Genomic DNA, 19,495 nt, shown 5'->3' with positions numbered 1-19,495 from the left:
GAGGAATTTGATGATCAGTGTTTACAGTCACACACACACTAACACAGAGGAAGAAGTCAGTGGTGGTTGTTTTTATTTATAGTTCCAGTCTCCAGATGTGACACAGGAGGACCGCACAGGGTTCACACACCAACAGCCCTGACTGGTCCATGCAGGAAACACAAATAAAACATATCACCAGCTTTATAACGTGGCTGAACTGAATACTGAGTTTTCAAGGAGCAAACATCCGCTGCAGGACAAATCATTTCAAACACCCAAACTAGTTTCAGGAAATTTCGTCTTCTTCCTGTGAAAACCCAGATCCAAACAACAACTTATGACTGTTCACATTATGTTAGGTGATGACCCCATCCGTTGAGGAAATAGAATTAAAGCTGCCATTACATCAGATTTAACAGAATAAGGAAGCGCCACGGCTTAAACGTGTGGTTGCGTGGCCCCCTGGCGGCCAAAAGAGACAGAAGAATTTTCAAGTACATTCAAGGCTGATGTTTCCCAAGGCAGACTTGTCCGGACAGATGTGACATAACACATCAGGCTGCAGGAATGTTGGAGAGAGGACAGAACAATTTGTGCATGGCAGTAATTTCCACTGATTGAGTGCAGAGACGAGTGTGCACAGAGAAAACACAACAAATACAACACAAGCTATTTTTTTTTTTAAATCCTCCTGAGATGTTAATGAGGTAATGTGACGGCACACCGAACACCACAAACCTAACAGGGCGATTTGTAGCCATGTGCACTTGAAATCAGCCTTTTCTACACTCCACAGACCTCAGTGATATGGAGCTCGGGTCTTGTTAAAGAACCAGCAACAAGGGTTTGACCTTTATCGTAACAAAGACATGGCATCACACAGGCCTCTGACCCGTCTGTCAAGGCCTCAGAAAGCAGCAAAACAAAAGCAGCTCTGCACTCATCTTAATTATGTACTTCGTAGTCTATACTTTAGTTTTATGGTCAATACCAGTAACAGTCAGATACAGACACTAAGTCCCGGTCAAAAACCTGTTTGCAAACGACTTTGCAGGACGGTGCACGTTGATCATTTTCTGAGTTCAGATTGAGATTACTCAGCCAAAGAAAATGCAATGAATCCCACAGAGTGTCTGTACTTTAGAAAAATTGTCTGCCAACAAAACATTCACATTCTAACCTGAACGGTTAAAAACACTTTTTTTGTAACTGAGGGAACCGTACCAGTGTATCTTTTTCCCCATTTGTCACAAATCATTTACATTCTACATCACAACCACCTGTGAATTATGCAGTTTAAAAAAGAAAGAAATTAGGATGTTTCTTCGACTGTTCCAAACAATCATTGGCTTCTATTTATTTCCGTACAATGTGAGAATCTTTTCCCAAACTCTTTAAACATGCTTACGTTGTGTAATCTACATTTTTATCAAGTCTGTATTAATTATAGTTAGAGTGATGCAGTGCGAACTTAAGCAAATTAAATGTGCCTGAACTGCATTACCACACAATACTATAACATTGACACAAACAGGCGTAATGCTCACTGTGGAGAAAATGCATATAATTAAGTTTAAGAGGATGATCATTTTCTTATGGTAGATGAATAGAAACCAACATCTATATGGAACAGTAAAAAACTAAAAACTGAAAAAACGTAAAGCCAACATTAAGTGCAGCGGGAAACGATTTGTATTTAAGGACCTGTAACTTTCAAAAACACTGGCATGGTCCTTAAGTTTTACCAATTAAATTAAATTCGTCCTCACTGTTCAGGATTTTCAGGCTGTCTCATCTTTATCGGAGCCCTCATGACCACAGCCAGGTTTACCATGGACAAAGATCACTGCTGATATCTGGATTCTCTCCAGGAGCTGGTCCACATAACATTGGTTCAGTGAAAACACACAGATGAAGGCTCAGGATGAAAACTCTATCCTAATAAAACATCTGACAACATTAACTGAAAACTTCAAAGTATTGAAGCAGAGACATAAGCGATGGTCCCTTCTGTTGGCTCAACCAGATGAATGTAAGAGCACGATATTTGCATGTATTGAACGATCTTATTCACATGGCTTTGGAATGACATTCAGTAGTTTACCATTTAAGGATTGTCCTGGTAAATTTTAAACTGACTTTTGTGTAAGTTTTTCATCATCATAATATCTTGTATGTAAATACATTTGTATAGACACTCGTTTTGACATCTATTTATTCAAAATGCGTTGAAAGCCTTTCTTTCTCCACCCTTCATGTATTGACTCCTTACAGACCTAAATGGTACCAAACCATGGTCCTTCACTGTGACGGAGCATTCCCTTTCACTTAGTGAGGAGTTAGAAACTTAAGTGTTGAGCTGAATTACCGCTGAAACTTTCTAATATAAGGCGACCAAGCCCAAATGGTCAAGGATGGTGAAAGATTCAATCTGTCATGTTGACCGTTAGTCTTGTGACGCAGAGTGCAGCGGGATGACGAATTTGCACCCGAACGGAGAGTGGTACTTGATTCCAACTTCCTGGAGCACCTGGCGAGGAATACCTATGTCACACAGGTAAACCTGGCCGGCGCCCTCACCCAGAGGAAGCGGGAGGCAAAGAGAGAGGGACCACTTGGCCTCAACTGCCTGACCCTGTCCACTCACTGGGGGGTCTAAGCTGAGCACTGGCGCTCGATTCTGGTTCGCCCAGTCAGCAGCTGCTCTGTACCAAGGCTGATCCATGAGGAATGTGTTCTCGTGGCAGTCCAGGCAGTTCATTATTAGGTCCACTGGTGTGTCTGGAAGGTCTGAGGAGTCGAGAGAGAAAATATCAAGTTATTGTTTAATCAACTACAATGGGGAAAAAAGTTTGAATTAGAACAAAAAAGAAATTCCAAGTATGAAAATATGCTGACCTTTGATAGTTGACACCTGTTTGCCCCCCGTTCTGTTAAAGAGTGTGAGCTCGCTGGTGACAGAATCAAGCATCTTGACGAAATTGGGCAGGAACAGGATGACCTCCACTTCATGATTGGCCAGGTGACGACCACAGCTGATGCCCTGAGCGCCCTGAACATGAGGGCCACACAGCAGAGCCACCGTGGGACGCTGGTGTAAATTTTTGGGAGTGAATCTGAAAAGGAAAAAACAAAACAAGAATTCATAAATTTTACTGGCTTTTGGTAATTTGAAATTACCATAAACCAATAATAATAATGCAACTTTATGTCATACTGAACACTTTGAGCCTCCAGATCACCAGATAACCAACAGCCACATCTCTGAAGTTTAGTAAATAGCTTTTTTTATCCAAACTTGGGCCCTGCTTGCAACGCTACACACTCTGTGATCATTTGCAAATATACCAATATTTCATATAATATGTTAAAATATAAGACATTATGAAATGAGTGTGTGAACCATCACATACCTGTTGGGCCCACCCAGCAATGTAAGTGCCATCTGACTGGCACACACTCCAGTCATTTCAAGTCTTCGCTCCAGTGAGAGACCATAACGCTCAGCAACTGACAACAGACGCTTGTGGAGTTCGTAGGATATGCTGGGTACAACAAGTCCAGAGTCTGTACGGGTATAGGAGAGAGTATAGGACACAATTAAGTCACTTTTAAATGTTTCCCATCTCTACCACTTGTTTCTTAAGATTGTCAAATACCTACCAGTGCAATACTCTTTGGCCCCAGGCTGCGGTACAGTTATTTGTCTGTACACAACAGGTTTGGCCTCCAGGATGTTCTCATCGTGGCGGTACCGCGAAGGGGCCTGGTCTTGTGGCGTCCCGCGCGACCTTGCGCCGTTACGACGCTCTGTTGTATCGATCTCTGAGAAAACGGCTGCTTTGTCAAAAAGCGCCAGGTTTCCTTCAAAATCAAAGTCTGTGTCCAGTTCTTCATCCACGACATCGCCAAAGCACTCGTCATCTCTGATCTTCATCTGACCATTCTTCACCCCATTCTTTTTCGGCGTCACTTGGTTTACCCCTCGACTACTGGCCGACCCTGGTGGGACAGTGAAGACGTAGTTAACCCCCTAAACACCTGAGCAATCGACTATACGGTTTTTATTCTGATTTAAATCATATAAAATTGCACCTACAGGAGTTGTGTCTTCGACGGAATCCTTTGGGCTGACCAGGAATGTCCATGTGACGCTCCCCATGGCTTTTTGAGCACTGCGGGGGAGAGTTCACCTTCTCCACCGACCTGGGGTCTTCCTTGGGGACTGCAACTGGAGCACTGTTTACTTTTGTGGATGCAGAAGAGCTGGTCTTGGCACTGCCATTTCTGATGTCTAAGATCTTCAACTCTTTTATATCAATGGCACTAGAGGAGAAACAATGGAGTAATCAACTGAAGTCGTGAATCAGATCAGATGAAGAGCCAGAGGGGGGCAGATTGTTCAAGTGCTTTACCTGAATGTGACCTCGGGAACAGGACACTTGACTCCATTATGGAACGGTTGTCTCAAGGAGATTGTTTGGCTGGACTGGTCCACAGATGTTACTTCTCCTTGATACACTCCCAGTGATGGACCGCAGTTGATGGACACTAAACTACCCAACCAATCCGCAGCCATGTCTGCACAATGATACAGAAAATCGGTTTGAAACCAACAGGACTCGTCAAAGCGGATTCGTATTAAAAACAACCTCACTTTTAAATCACTTCGCTAATATTTCTGACTGTGGAACATCGGAGACTTTAAGTTCGCGATGTTAGCGAATTGTTATGCTAGTAGTTGTGCTAACTAACTAGCGTCACCCTCGGCCTATTCAGTTCAAATTAGACACAAAAACGCTCTATTTAATTAAAGAGGGGGGGTTGAATCGTTTTACCTTTTAGGGAACAACACAAAGCAAACTCTTCAGGAACAAGGATGACTGAATTGTAAAGTTAAGTGCTGGGAGGAAGATTGTAGCTCTCTGAAAGTGTTAGCTTCTCAGATTCATCGGTGGCTATCACCCTCTGCCGCTAGCGTCTGTATGACAACTTCCTGTTTCCGGAACACTTTTATTTTCAAAATAAGATCATAAACTTTAACCCCTGATTTTCTTTCCATCTACTGTAGATGCATATAAAGCTACATCTAGAAAAGGGATTAGAATATCATCATGCGATTTTGTTTTGTTCTACTATTAGGGTTGTACACCCTACTTATGACACTCTGAGCAGTTTTATATTAGGATGCTTTGGGAGACTGATTAATATTATAATTATTATTATTGTTATTATATTGTTGTCGTTGTTATAGTTTTTGTTGTTGTTGCACTGATTGTGAATAATGGTCTGACTTGCTTATGCAAAGACAGAACTTGAGATTTAGCCGGCAGGATGTAATATTTCACACTGATTTGTAGAGTATGAGTAAGCGTACAACCATTATACCATCTGGAAACTCATCACATGCTCTTTTAACCCATGGAAAAAATATAATATCCCTTAGAATCCGCGCATCCAAAACATCACAACGTCAATAATTTATTTTATCTCAATATCCCCACAGGCAAATCAATCATGACACATTTACTGTCACGTGTAATTAGTCCCAGGTAAATTATGTGTATCATGATTACTGTTACTTGGCAACAAACAGCCAGTCAGCAGGCTGAGTGAGGTCATGCGGAAACTATCCCAGAAGTGTTAGCACATGGCACACCCACCCAACTGTGTCCTGTATACACTGGTTACCATGGATACTTTGTTCAAGGGCTGTATCTGATGGAAATCAAAGCTGTGAGGGGATCACAAGCGGAGCTGGTGAGTGTTGTCAATGAACAGGAGAAACGTAGTAGATAAGTGCAAACTATGATAGACCTGACCAGAAGGACCTACATCTAGATATACAGATTATGTGCGTATCTATAATCAAACCCATAGTTTTCTAGACCACAGACGTACTGTAATAACATGTAGTACAATGAGTTATCTGCCATCGAGCAAGCACTGGAAAAATAAAGACACATCATCCAAGTATAGTCACTCACTCCGACTGCCACCTTTGTGTGAAAATCTAACCTCGTCACATGGGCGGACGAGGGGAGATGAGGATCGCAGCCTCTCCCATACAAAGTAATTGCTCAGATCTAGGAAGTCACTCCAAGATGTTCGGGTCCTCATGCAGAAGTTCAAGTCCCTTTTCCCTCGGGGACCTTGACATGTGGGACACCAGATCTCGCTTTTCAGCCCAGGTAAGAACCCATTATACTTTCTTTCTAAAAACATTTTATTTAAGGTGCAGTTGCTTGAAGTATTTGTGTTTTTCTCTCTCAGACCTCAGCGTGGTATGGTTCGTCAACCCTCTCTGGATCTGGGTTTCTATCCAAAGTCGGCACAAGGTGAGGGGGATACATTTTTTAAGCAGCCGAGACAGAGTAAGAATAATTTTCAAATCACGTCGGCTGAAATACTGTATCTGCTCCAGCTCAACAGGCAGCAGCGGGGGCCTGACACAGAATGACCCAGGTTTAAGGAAGTGGCAGTCCTTGTCCCATCTGGTGCCTGGAGGTGCAACACGGCCCTATCCTCCAACTCCGGGGGCTAAATTACAAGCTGCCCGAGGGGAGAGTAGCTTTAGACAAGCAGAGGCGGCACAATGGCTGCAGGATACTCAAGAGCGTGTCAACACTCGGCTGGACCGGCTGAGGGCCAGAGATGGACAACTAAGCTACAACATGACTTCTATACTCGACATGACACACAAGGTAAGTAAAACAGTATCTAGATATCTTTCAACCTTTTTCCTCTTGCCACCATTTAGTGGGGTGAGTTACACTGTTTTCTGCTTCAAGCGGATGTTTGATATTTGCTGCAGTTGCACAGAACATCCTTTAACCTTGTTCTAATGTGTGACACAGCAGCTTTTAGAAGAAATGGTCCCTCTTGAGCAGTAGAGGGAGGCAGTGGAAATATCTCAGTTTGACAAGAACCTCAGGCACGGAGAGCTCCATGAAAAGTGAGTGCAGGGAAGGAGGTAAATGTGAAAGGCTGTGAGAAAAGACTGACATTCCTCATGTGAATTTCACTTCATAAGGGTCCTGAAGTTGGAGAAGGACCTGCTGCAAATGAGGTCTGCTGTGGACAGCGGAAGCAATGATCAACCAACCGGGAAAAAAAGTGATTCACATAGCAGATCATTGAGAGAAGAAGAGATTAAAAGACAGGTGTGTTAGCTTTCTGTACTGTGAAAAGAGAATAATGTAGTAAATAGTGGATTGTTCTGTGTTTTATGGTTGTTGTCTTGCTTTATTTGTGTTGAGGAGAAGCAAAGGGTTGACACTGAGCTGTGCAGGCTGAGAGAGGCGCTGAAAGAGGCAGAGACAAGAGCGAAAACACAAGAAGAACAACGAAACCAGACCCTGCAGCAACTCCAGATCTCAACTGAGGTCAGTGTATGAGGATATAAAGGAAATATAAATGTCCTAAATAAAATAATTTCATAACTAGAATGGCACTCGGATAAGTGAATACCTCTGCTAAGGCCCAACAGTGCCCTATTAACATCACATTTAAATTCAATAGGCCTGGATCTTTTTTGGATGTGCACCAAATTGCACACACTAATAAATATCCCATAATCATGTCAGATTTTTTCATTGAGAGAATATTTACCTCTGACAAGGGGGTTGTGTTGTTGCCTGCATTTGTTTGTCTGTTAGTGAACAGGATTACCAAAACAAAACGACCAGATGGATCACTGTGAAATTTGGGATGAGGTGTGGGTCAGGAAGGGATCTGGACCAGAGGGCAAATCCAGGAATTAGTTTTTCTGTTTAACACTGATTTCTCAGAGAGTAATTCATGGATCTTGATGAATTTGGTGCAGATCCAAATGAAAATCTGGATCTTGTCAATTTAAATGTCATCTGGGGACTGTTACGCCTCGGTGGAGGTGCGCTCTCTGAGTACCATTCTAGTTTTCTGAGAAAACAGCTAAAGGGCTTGGAAAATACCCTATCTCATAATACTAATGAAAATGAAAGAATCCTGATCTTTATTTATTTTATCTTGCATAATCCTGGTAACTGACAAAAAAAAACGCCTATCAGATAAATAAAACTAAATTAGACGAAACCCTAACCTCCATATTTACTGTAAACATATCTTTATACGGACTGTCTTTTGTTCATATATAGACACAGAGGGCACTGTTGAGTCAAATCGAGGAGATGAATCAGAGGCTCAGCCACACAGGGTCAAATCCCTTCGAGGTGGAAGAGCAGCTGAGTGAAGCAAACAACAAAATCAGCCAAGCATGCCTGGTCAGTAACACGTGTCTGATTCACTTCCAAATCACGTTAAACATTTACAGAAACAGTCGAACATTCAAAAGCATCTTTCTAACTCTGCTCAGGAAAAAGCCATCTTGTCAACTCAAGTGCTGAAGCTGGAGGATGTTGTAAAACAGCTGCAGGCCAAACTGACAGGGGCTCTGTATCAGAAGGTATCAGAAAGAAAACTCCTCTGAGCCTTATCTACAACATCTGAGGCATCTAGGACCAAAATGTTGTGCTGTGGGGTGACCAGGTTTTTTGGCCTGATGCTTGTACAGGAGAAAGCTGAGCTGCACCAGAGGGCCCAGGTCCTGGAGACGACCCAACCAGGTTCTGGGGTCTGTGAGATCCATGACCAAGTGGCTGCTGCAGAGTCTCACACTTACCAACAGGATCAGGACACGGTTCTGATGAAGGAAAAATCAACATCTCTCACAGAGGTTACAACCTTTTAGCGAATCTTCATGGATCTTGATGAATTTGGTGCAGATCCAAATGAAAATCTGGATCTTGTCAATTTAAATGTCATCTGGGGACTGTTACGCCTCGGTGGAGGTGCGCTCTCTGAGTACCATTCTAGTTTTCTGAGAAAACAGCTAAAGGGCTTGGAAAATACCCTATCTCATAATACTAATGAAAATGAAAGAATCCTGATCTTTATTTATTTTATCTTGCATAATCCTGGTAACTGACAAAAAAAAACGCCTATCAGATAAATAAAACTAAATTAGACGAAACCCTAACCTCCATATTTACTGTAAACATATCTTTATACGGACTGTCTTTTGTTCATATATAGACACAGAGGGCACTGTTGAGTCAAATCGAGGAGATGAATCAGAGGCTCAGCCACACAGGGTCAAATCCCTTCGAGGTGGAAGAGCAGCTGAGTGAAGCAAACAACAAAATCAGCCAAGCATGCCTGGTCAGTAACACGTGTCTGATTCACTTCCAAATCACGTTAAACATTTACAGAAACAGTCGAACATTCAAAAGCATCTTTCTAACTCTGCTCAGGAAAAAGCCATCTTGTCAACTCAAGTGCTGAAGCTGGAGGATGTTGTAAAACAGCTGCAGGCCAAACTGACAGGGGCTCTGTATCAGAAGGTATCAGAAAGAAAACTCCTCTGAGCCTTATCTACAACATCTGAGGCATCTAGGACCAAAATGTTGTGCTGTGGGGTGACCAGGTTTTTTGGCCTGATGCTTGTACAGGAGATAGCTGAGCTGCACCAGAGGGCCCAGGTCCTGGAGACGACCCAACCAGGTTCTGGGGTCTGTGAGATCCATGACCAAGTGGCTGCTGCAGAGTCTCACACTTACCAACAGGATCAGGACACGGTTCTGATGAAGGAAAAATCAACATCTCTCACAGAGGTTACAACCTTTTAGCGAACGTCTCTTTGTCAAATTTATTTTTCCGAATTCTTTATTGAATCATCGCCATTGTTTCATTACACCAGATGAATGAAAAGCTGGCATGTGAGCTAAAGATGATGGAGCAGCAGCTGGACACATCACGGTCTCAGCTACAGGAGCTGACAGCAGAGAAGGGCGTCAACACCAAACTGATCAAAGATCTCGAGGCAGAGCGCTCCGAGCTGATCAGACAAAAAGAGGAGCTGCTGAGTAAAATGAATGAAGGTGGACATGAGATGAAGGAAAAGTGCTGCCAGCTCAGGTGAGATGTTAAACACTCACTCTCCTTCAGTATATTGAAGATGCAGTTATTCTCTCCTCGTTAAAAAAAAACCTTATTTATGCAGGGAATTTGTGGAGGTTTTGGAATTAGAAAAGCAGAAGCTGCAGGATCAGTGTCTGTGTTTGGAGGCTGACGTCCTCGAGAATAAGGAGAAGTTACAGCTGCTGGAGGAGGAGACTCAGAAACGAGATGCTGCGAGAGTCAAAAACATCCAGGATCTAAAAGCTGTGACTTCACACTGGACTGAGAAATGGCAAAAGGTGGCCTTGACCCTGCAGTTCACACAAGAGGAGCTGGAGGAACTCAAGAAGAACAACTCCAGAAATGAAGTAAGACTATTCCTTTACTACTTTCTTAAACATCCAAGTGATAAAAAAAATATATCACAATGTTACAGAATATGAAAAAAAACTCTTTCAATGAAATCAAATTTGTTTGTGTAATGCTAACAGAAAAACAAACAGGAATGGAAAAATTACTTCCTTGGCGAAGGTTATTACATCTTGTTTTAATAACTACACATTTTCCTACCTGGGAGGAAACTAAGTATGTGTTGAAGCACAATGTTGGTATGGAGACACTGCTGACCAATAACATGCCAGTATATCCCTGTGCCTGATCTCCTTTAGTGTTTGGATGCTCTAAGTGAGAAGCCGTTAATATTTGGTAGATATGAATGGGTTATATAACATTACTCTTAACTCTTACAGAGGGAATCTGTCACGCTGCTGAGGGTTGAGCTTGACGCATGTAAACAGGAGCTGGAGCTGGAAAGGAGCAGGAGTCGGCTGCTGCTTCACATCTATAAAGATGGTGGTATGGGTGAATTAGGATGGCAATATTCTCGACTAGATCACTGCTGTGAGCGATGCACTGACACAACTCTGATCCACAAATGCTTGTTCTTACAGGTGGTGAAGCCGTGCAGCCTCAGGACAAAGAAACGGTGACAGAGTGAGTGGATTTGATGAGATTTTCATTTTCAAAATATATCGTCAGCAGAGGCTGAAAATTAAACTCTGTGATCTGTGTCTTTGTCTCGTATTCTATCTGTATAGCAGCTTATCTGAATCCTCTTTATTACCGGAGCCACCAGCAGACTCCCACAGGATCCAAAAGAAATCCCCACAGGTAACAAGATATTCCCGCACCTCAGCTAAATTAATTTTCAACATTTAAATTATAGGATTTAAGTGTGCAGACAAGATGAAATCATGAGTCATGTTTTTTGAATGTAAGAAAGGCTGGGAGACACGGGGACAACTGATGTCAAGCTTTCTACTTCACAGAGTACAGCTACTCCAGTCTGATCAGTCTATGAGTCAAGTACACACATCTTTGTTTAATCCCCTGAGAACCAGCAGAGAGCATGAGGCAACATTTTAACTCTCTTTAACATCACTGCTTTTCATGATCCCCCATGGAAAAGGCCTCTGAAGACAGTCAAGATGATGAGGACCAAGCAAACGTCTCAACCGTTGACCCACTGCGGACTCAGCAAGAAGGTTTATAATGAGACTGCTTTTAAAAACATGTCCGATGATGCTGGATTAATCTTCCTCACTGGTTCAGCTCCAAACCTTCCTCTTCCCCATGTTTTCAGAGAGCATGAGGATGGCGAATCAGCAGCAGGAGGAGAAAATGTCGGCAATCCAGAAGTTTCAATCTCTAAAGCAGCTGTATCCGGTAAACAGACCCCCTCAAAGATGGCTTCCTGCGTGTGTTGGTGATGAATATGAAAAACGACTGATCCCTAATCAGCAGGTTAAAGATGAGAAGCCACCTGTGGGAGTCAGGAAGGATGAAACTCTCTGTCCAGTCAATCTGGAGACAGTCCAGCAGAACAGAATGGTCACTGAGCAGGTATATACTGTATAATACCAACATAATTCCACTTCACCTTTTTTTATCCAGCAATGTGGCTCTGGATGTTACTGTCATCCTGTCAGACCACCACTCTCTTTTGGGCAGAATTACCTCAACAACCACTGGACAGAGTAACCATAATATTCTCAAGGTCTTCAGAGCTTGAATTTTGTTGATCTGGGTCATGTTGAATTGTTCTTTGGTGCCACCATAAGTTTGATATTAGTGGTTTTATGTGAAAGTTTACTGGATGGACTGGAACTGGATGGATGCCATGACATTCACTTTTGCACCCAGGATGACTTGTAATACTTAAAGTCCTTGTTTTTGTATTTTGTATTTAAAAGCAGTGGTGGAGAGTAAATAAATCCAAGTAGTGGCTGTTTTGAGGACTACATTTATGCGAATCTAATTATTCTGTTTCTCATGTTTCTAGTTAAAGAGTTTGTTCAAAGAGCGAGAAGGACATGAGGCGGGAAATGTTGACAACACATCAGCAGCTGCTCAGACTGGGACCTTCCCACCTCAGGACTGGACTCCCACTCCAAAAGCTGTCAGGGTAATGACTAAGAACTGAGGGAACATGAACCCTGGCAGTAATGACATGGATTAGGCCATAGACTGTTTATAAAGATGCATGAGGGGTATCCCACTGATGATGTCATAGGATCAGAGTCTGTGCTGTATTGATCATAGAGATACAAGCTCTGGACCAATCACTGTCAATCATCATCTCCCCATTTTTATAGCATCAAATAAATTAAAGCAAAATTAATAAACACAATGACAAATATCAGTGCATTTAGAACTACCTAAAAATGATAGAACTGTTCCTTGGATTTTCTTGTTTGACCCACGTCCCATCTGCCAAAAAGCTGAAAGCTGGGTTATGACCTTTTCTGGGCACCAGGGGGCATCTTAGACACTTTGGCTTCATTCTTGGGGAAATCGTCCATCTTTATTTCAATTCAATTAAACCAATAGCTACTAAAGTTTGCTGAAAAAGCTCTGATTGCGTGTGTTTAATATTTCATTTAGCCCGCAGTGGACAGGTGGAGCTGTCAGCAGAGTCCTGGTTTGATGCCAGTGTTGGAGGAGGATGAGGAGAGCAGTGACCTAGGAGGGGAGGAGGAAGGGTTGGCAGGAAAGGACCAGGTGTGGATCAACAATCAATCCTAAAGCTGTACACATGTATACATGCATGTGACCAGTTTGTCCACAGCTCCATCAAAACACTTAATCTCACTGTTCAGAGCACCAGCTATACAGCAGGAACCTCCAGCCAACACACCACTCAAAAGGCCCTTTTTCTCTATCCCACTGCATGTTGCTATGCTTCATAAATGTCTGATGTATCAGCGTCTGCAACTAATGTAAATTAATATTTGCATTAATCTTGTCTTGTAGATTATACGTATATTATGTCATGAATTTAACGGACCTGTGTCTACATCCAGTCATTACATGTTAACACATATGTGCAGACAGCACAAATCCCAGCTCCTGCTTCAATCAAAGAGCAAACAGTACAGGGGCACATGGCTGCTTAACCCCTTAAACTCCATGTGAAATGCAATTTATCCATAATCTCACATATGACCCTTTCTACTGGGTGAATAATCGGATTTGAAGCTGAGGAGTTAACCGCTCGACTGGAACACATCTGACTCGACCATAAGAGGACGGACAAGAGTTACAGTATGTGGCTGTCTTACACTGATGGCCTGTGACCAACACTTTACTAATCATCCAAACATTGTGATTGGTTCAAAGCCTGAGCTGTAATATTTACGACTTAATGCAGCTTTTTAAAATTTTATATTGAAACTACAATGTGTTTTAAAAAGGTCTACAGTGTTGATCAGGATGTTTTAGCAATAACATGCTAGTGTGTTTGGCTAAAAAGGCATCTGAAACCATTCTCTCTTCTACCAGATGTCAGCTGGGAGTGCAGAAACCAGCAATCTGAAGGCAAACAATGAGAATCTGCTGCAAGGTGAAAATATACATGAATCAATATAATCAGTAGTGTAGATGATGTTTGGGCTTTAATATGTGTCATGTTTATAGTTTAAACACACTTTCTTTTACTCAAACATGGACATATCCACACATGGCCATAACTAAATGAACTAACAAATTAACAAGGCTAATTCTATTTTTACAATCTTCATTAGTGGATAAGTCCTTGCTTTGAATTAATAACCTTCTTTCTATACCTTTGCTTTCTATCTCATGCATGTGTAAAATATTTATTTGACTTTACCTTTGAAAAAATAAGATCCTGTTTTAATAATGTCAACCTTATTTCTTTTGATTTAAGTCATAAGGCTCAGGCAGCCGATCCAGGATCTTCCCACTGCAGCATCAGACACATCTTCAGATAGTGAAGAGCCCCACCTGGCTCACTGTTCAGATGAGTGGGACCTGCAACCAAGGAGACCGTCCTTCTACCCTGATGGAGTATTCCTGGCTGAGCTTGTAGATATCTGCAGCCCTGATGAAGATGGAGTCTAGGGATGGGATGTTTCAGGAAAACGTTGCATTGTGCAATAATTGGTTTACATATATATTAATATACTAACAGGTTATTATCTGGTGCTGTACCAGAAAGCCTTTGTACATTTTAGCTACTATTGTATTTAGAAATAACCTGTTTCGTTAGATGATGCTTTTTAAGAAAATAAATACTGTGATGATTTTGAAGTTAGTCTAACAGAAAGCTGCACTTGGTGATGAAGCCACCAACCTCAGGTAATGTGCTTTGTTTATATGATATAGTTTCGCAGCACTTTAACATTTAGGAATTCCTGCAGTCGACAAGATATTTCAAATGTGTTTCAAAAGATTTTTATAGTATATAAAGTAGTGTGTTACTCATGTATCATATAAATGACAAGTGGACAGAACACTTAAGTAGCACTTGACAGTATTTTTAGAAATATAGACCATATTTTTCCGTTCGCCTACCACGTTTTTCCTTTGTTGAACAGTTTGACAAATATACTATTATACAATATCTGGTCTTATAATGTATCACTCCACAAATTATGATTATGTAACTCCCAGATGGATTTATTCAAATAAGGCCATGTTGCTCAGGAATCCATCCATTAGAAATGTTAGTTCAGCTCTGAGTTCAGAGTGGATGAGGTCCACTGACCGTAGAACAATTCTTAAGGACATGTGTATCTACTGTGGTTCTGGTTCAACATTGTGCCAGCGTGCCTGCTCCATCTGCAGACTGCACATGTCCCTCCAGTGAGCTCGGCCTGCATCCGCAGCCCCTGCACCGATGACAACTCGACCAAGAACTGTAGCCTCTGGGTCCACGTGATTCTGTCACATAAGAAAAGAGCAGAATAGGACATTTATTGTGTAGTTAAAATAAAAAAAAATCTTGTGTGAACTCCCAAAGCGATTTGTACCTGTGTGATTATGAACTCCAGCATGAGGGGCAGCTGACTGATGTCTCCTGGAGGAAGCTCAAACAGGAATGAGCTGTTCCACACAGTGCAGCCGCCTCCCTTAGTCTCTCTGCTGCTGATCACAGTTCTGTCGTGATGCAGATTGATCACCACCATGTAATCTGAAAATAAGATTCAAAAGGAAAATTTGACCATTAGATACATATTACAGTTAACAATGAGATGTAGTAGCTCCTCCTTGTGTTTATATACCACATAGACAAAAAGTAAGATTTTAATAATACATTTTTATAATGTTTCAGCTGCCATATATTTAATCCCTGTATCAGTTTAGGTTTGTATTTAGATCTAAAACACACATTTTAATTTGGAACGCAACATTTATATACACAGACCAGTTACAAACCTGAGTATTTAACTGGAATAAATAATAACAATGGTCTTTAACCATAGTTAAAAAGTCCTCTCTCCTCTCGACTGTATATATTCTTCTTTCAGAATCTGATGTTAAACCAAAAAGAGATTATGTGTGTGTGACACACTGCACATGAAACAGATATCATAAAATCTAATGGGTCTTTAGGATGGAAATAATGCGCAGACAGGCTAATGCAAACAAAGATTATAACTGTCAGACCAGAGATCCAGAGGAGATTGGAACATTTTCCCGGGGATTGTGAAGAGTAAAGGATTAAACCACAATGTTATTAAAAAAAGGGGGATGATCTCCGGCAGCATTCGCATCCTGTAGACATCATCTAATCCCTCAAACATTAAAAGCAAACATAGGGAATTATTTTACCTCTGCCCCTGCGAAGCAAACGTTGGGTCCTTAAATGGTTACATAATGTCTCCATGCATCATGCCCTTATGGGATTCCTATACACATATATAGTCAAACTCAAGCGACTGCAAATGCCAGTTTTACCTGGTGCTGCAGACATGTGGGCGAGTTTCTCCAGGTTATCTGCTCTGAGGACTGTGGTTTTGATCCGGTGGGCCAGAGACTGATACTGCAGCAAAATGAAGATCTGCGGAGGACAGCTAAGCCCCTGTGCATCCTTGGAGTTCAAACTCTGCTGTCAAAGGGCAAAAGTTCAACAAAGACAGGAAACGTCTGTCAGGGGGGAATGAGAATTTATCTTTTTAGAACCCTGCCGACAGGAAGTACCTAAGATAATGAATCGAGACATTACTGAGCACAGAAATCAAGATCACCCATCTGCCGAATATCAAAATCAAAAACTGTAATAAAAACGTAAGCATAATTTTCTTTAATAGTTTTAGAAGATAACTTTAACTGTTAACTCTCGTGAAGGCAGGATCACCAACCAGGCAAATGTCAGGACCCCCACACCCCCAGGTTCACTGTGTTATAGGTGAATCTGGCTATTCCTCTATCTGAAGATATATTGTCACACTGGCTGATATTGATTCAACCCAACACTACCTTTTTTAGTTTCCCCTTGTTTGGGTTTAGTTCTTTCGTGTAGTGAATTGGATGCTCTGCTCTCCAGTCTGTTCCTCCACATTCCACCTCCAGTTCACCCAGCACGGTGCCTCCCAGGCTGTGTGGCTGCCGAGTGTACACGGCTGCTCTGAGCGTGCACCTCTGGAGCTCATGCACAGAGTTCACCTTCAAAAGCTGCACCAGGCTGCGTGGCCCCGTGCTGAGGCGGCTCTGGACGGAGGCCTGTGTGGGACAGGGGTAGAGAGGCGGCAGGCTGCCCAGCACGGACACGTCCTCCAGTCTGTGAGGCGTCCCACTCAGGCCGGTGACGGTGACTGCCAGGGTGTGTTGCTCTGGAGAGAAGGCCATGGTGAAATGGAGGCAGGGTGTTTGTGAGGCTGGCTGTTTGCAGCTGGCACTGGAGCCATAGCTCGGTGGAGTTAGTGGGATCGGTTCCTCAGGCATAGAGGGAGAGACAGCACCGGGGTTGGTGAGCCTGCTGTGTTCATTACAAGATACATTGTCTTCAGTGACAGGGCAGCGCCTCTGCAGAGCATTACATGTTTTGGACAATAGTGACAGCTTGGGAAAGGTGGGCAGGGAAGTGTGGCTGGGATCTATGGGTTTATAAAGGGGTGACGTTAGCGGTGGTGTGCTGAGACGGCGCAAGGAAAAATAAGTCTTTGGCTGCTTCTCCCGCTCAGAGGTGGTTCGAGCATGATTAGAAAACGGCAGAGAGGTGATTTCACCCTCAGAAGGGGCAGGGCTAGTGAATGTGGAAGGATACTCCAGCAGGTCACCGTCCAGCTCCTCATACTGCTGCCTGGAATCTGTTGTCGCTGCCGGGTGAGGTGAGCTCTGGGCAAAGGTCACAGGTTCAGCAGGGGGTGGTGTCACAGGATCTTTGTCTTTCCCTGAACAAATCTGACTTTTCCTCCAGCACAGGACACATCCCAGGATCAAAGAGAGACAGAAGACGATGAGGCCGACCAAGAGGAGAATTTGTATGTGAACTGCAGACATGAGGGGGAATAATAAGGGCTGTCAGATGGCAGGAGTTTTCAAACATAATTCAATGAAGCCCCTGGATTGGAGCATTACATGCTGCATGACATTTTGCATTTTTAAGTCTTTCTTAAAACATCAGTTAAAAGTATTTTAATGTTAATTCCTCTTCATTAGACCCCTTCCTATCCCAGTGAAAGAGATTAAAGTCATGATCCATCTGTGTAAAAATACAGTTATTCTAAATAATCCACTCTTTTGCCCCCTGAAATTCTTTGTTGATTTATGAAGGAGAGATTGTAAAAAAAAGAGCAAATATTCTACTAAAAACTGCTGTAACAAAAATGTAAATTACTCTTTTAAGTAGACATCTGTGATGTCCCATCAGCTTTGGCTTTGGTCCCTTATTGTTTACAGAGGAATCATCAAGAGAACTCTTCACGGTTGGACTGGACCGGATGTTGGATTCCAGTCACCTCTTTTAATTTATTTATAGGTATATGAGTCGATATAAGAATAAAAAAAACATGATCCTTTAAGACCGTACCTTCAAGTTGTTTGGTGAAGAGGACCTGCACCAGAAGCCAGAAGAAGAGTACGACCATGATGCCCTCGATCATCCCCTTACAGCAGAAGAGCAGGACAGACTGCCACAGAGGCTGACCAGGGTACTCTTCATCGTGGTAAGGCATGGTGCAAACAGTGGGCTGGAGGCTTTCCTAGAGAATTATCCTCAGAGGCGGAGAGCTCCCAGTAAAGATGATCATTTGGTTGACTGATGAAAACCCATGCAGGCTTTCAGTGTTGGAGATATCTCCAAATGAATATTTGCTTCATTGTTGAGTGCAAAAGTAAAAAAGGCAAAAACCAACATACCTATAAAAAATCCTGAATATTTAGAATCACAAGTTTCAACAACAACAGCTGTTACATGATATCCGAACAATTTAAAAAAATATATCTGTCATTCATGGCCTTTATTCCAAAAGTCTCGATCAAGTCTTTCAGCCTCTTTAAAATCTGTCAGTCCTCCTGATGTCCTAATTTCTCCATACAGTTCATCCCTATCTTTGTCCCACCACAGTGATCCCCTCATCTGCAGAGTGACTGATCCGGTACTATTCCTCCCTGGGGGGCGGGGACTGTGGGCGGAGACATCCATCTCATAATACCTCTCAATTGTGCCGTGTAGCATCTTTCTTTCACACTGCTCCAGATACCAATCCAGCAGTGTCACTATAGAAGAACTACCCCGGCAGTAAATCCTGCAACTCCTCCCCTCAGTTCTTATCTCCATTAGTGCAGCCTCCTCCTCCTCTCATAGGTCTGTTGCACATCCGAGTTCAGGAATTAAATCTCAAAACACACTCTTTCCTGCATTTCGTGTTCAAAATACACCATGTGGCGCTGCTAATTCATAGACCTAATGAGAGGTGAAATGTATTTGGTTTGACACCAACATTTTTATTTTTAGCTCCAGGTTCCAAAGATGTCAAAATAATAATCAACTGGAAAATGCATTTTTATTTGTGTGAATGTATTACCCCTCTGTACTACAGAGGAGGAAATGCTACCCCCACCTGGTCACTCAACTAAGTACAGCATTCTTTTTATAGTCTCCTCAGTGGATCAATTTTATAGAATTATTATAAATAATCACTTTGAAGAAAGTGCCTAAGAAAGAAAAAAAATTATATATTGTAATGATCATTACTAAAGATGCAGCTGGGTAGTTTAATATATAACAGAGCGTCTTTATATAAATGGAAATATGAAATAAATAATAATC

General features: G+C 42.2%; 3 protein-coding genes across 3 annotated transcripts; 1 reads left to right on the top strand and 2 right to left on the bottom strand.

Moving 5' to 3' along the window:
- Window positions 1-56: 56 nt before the first annotated feature.
- Window positions 57-4,955, bottom strand: edc3 (enhancer of mRNA decapping 3 homolog (S. cerevisiae)). The gene is made up of 7 exons (XM_062389529.1): window positions 4,821-4,955; window positions 4,398-4,563; window positions 4,082-4,308; window positions 3,646-3,984; window positions 3,396-3,549; window positions 2,881-3,098; window positions 57-2,772 (listed from the first exon to the last, which is right to left on the bottom strand). Exons 2-7 carry the CDS (start codon window positions 4,559-4,561, stop codon window positions 2,429-2,431), a joined length of 1,446 nt encoding a protein of 481 aa, XP_062245513.1. The 5' UTR covers window positions 4,562-4,563; window positions 4,821-4,955; the 3' UTR covers window positions 57-2,428.
- Window positions 4,956-6,834: 1,879 nt separating this feature from the next.
- On the top strand, window positions 6,835-14,607 carry LOC133955070 (golgin subfamily A member 6-like protein 24). Its single transcript, XM_062389721.1, has 21 exons — window positions 6,835-6,937; window positions 7,016-7,145; window positions 7,242-7,367; window positions 8,118-8,243; window positions 8,336-8,425; window positions 8,534-8,695; window positions 9,055-9,180; window positions 9,273-9,362; window positions 9,471-9,632; window positions 9,719-9,936; window positions 10,022-10,286; window positions 10,668-10,773; window positions 10,869-10,911; window positions 11,019-11,088; window positions 11,387-11,462; window positions 11,561-11,643; window positions 11,722-11,820; window positions 12,260-12,382; window positions 12,862-12,978; window positions 13,759-13,819; window positions 14,147-14,607. Exons 2-21 carry the CDS (start codon window positions 7,047-7,049, stop codon window positions 14,338-14,340), a joined length of 2,436 nt encoding a protein of 811 aa, XP_062245705.1. The 5' UTR covers window positions 6,835-6,937; window positions 7,016-7,046; the 3' UTR covers window positions 14,341-14,607.
- A 405-nt stretch (window positions 14,608-15,012) lies between these two features.
- Window positions 15,013-18,892, bottom strand: LOC133954628 (uncharacterized). Its single transcript, XM_062389043.1, has 5 exons — window positions 18,254-18,892; window positions 16,702-17,714; window positions 16,180-16,327; window positions 15,252-15,412; window positions 15,013-15,162 (listed from the first exon to the last, which is right to left on the bottom strand). Exons 1-5 carry the CDS (start codon window positions 18,396-18,398, stop codon window positions 15,016-15,018), a joined length of 1,614 nt encoding a protein of 537 aa, XP_062245027.1. The 5' UTR covers window positions 18,399-18,892; the 3' UTR covers window positions 15,013-15,015.
- Window positions 18,893-19,495: the final 603 nt, after the last annotated feature.

This window comes from Platichthys flesus, chromosome 6 (assembly GCF_949316205.1).
Source record: "Platichthys flesus chromosome 6, fPlaFle2.1, whole genome shotgun sequence".
Lineage (NCBI taxonomy): Eukaryota > Metazoa > Chordata > Actinopteri > Pleuronectiformes > Pleuronectidae > Platichthys > Platichthys flesus.
The sequence above is the reverse complement of the archived record's forward strand: the minus strand, read 5'-3'. Positions and strand labels throughout refer to the sequence as shown.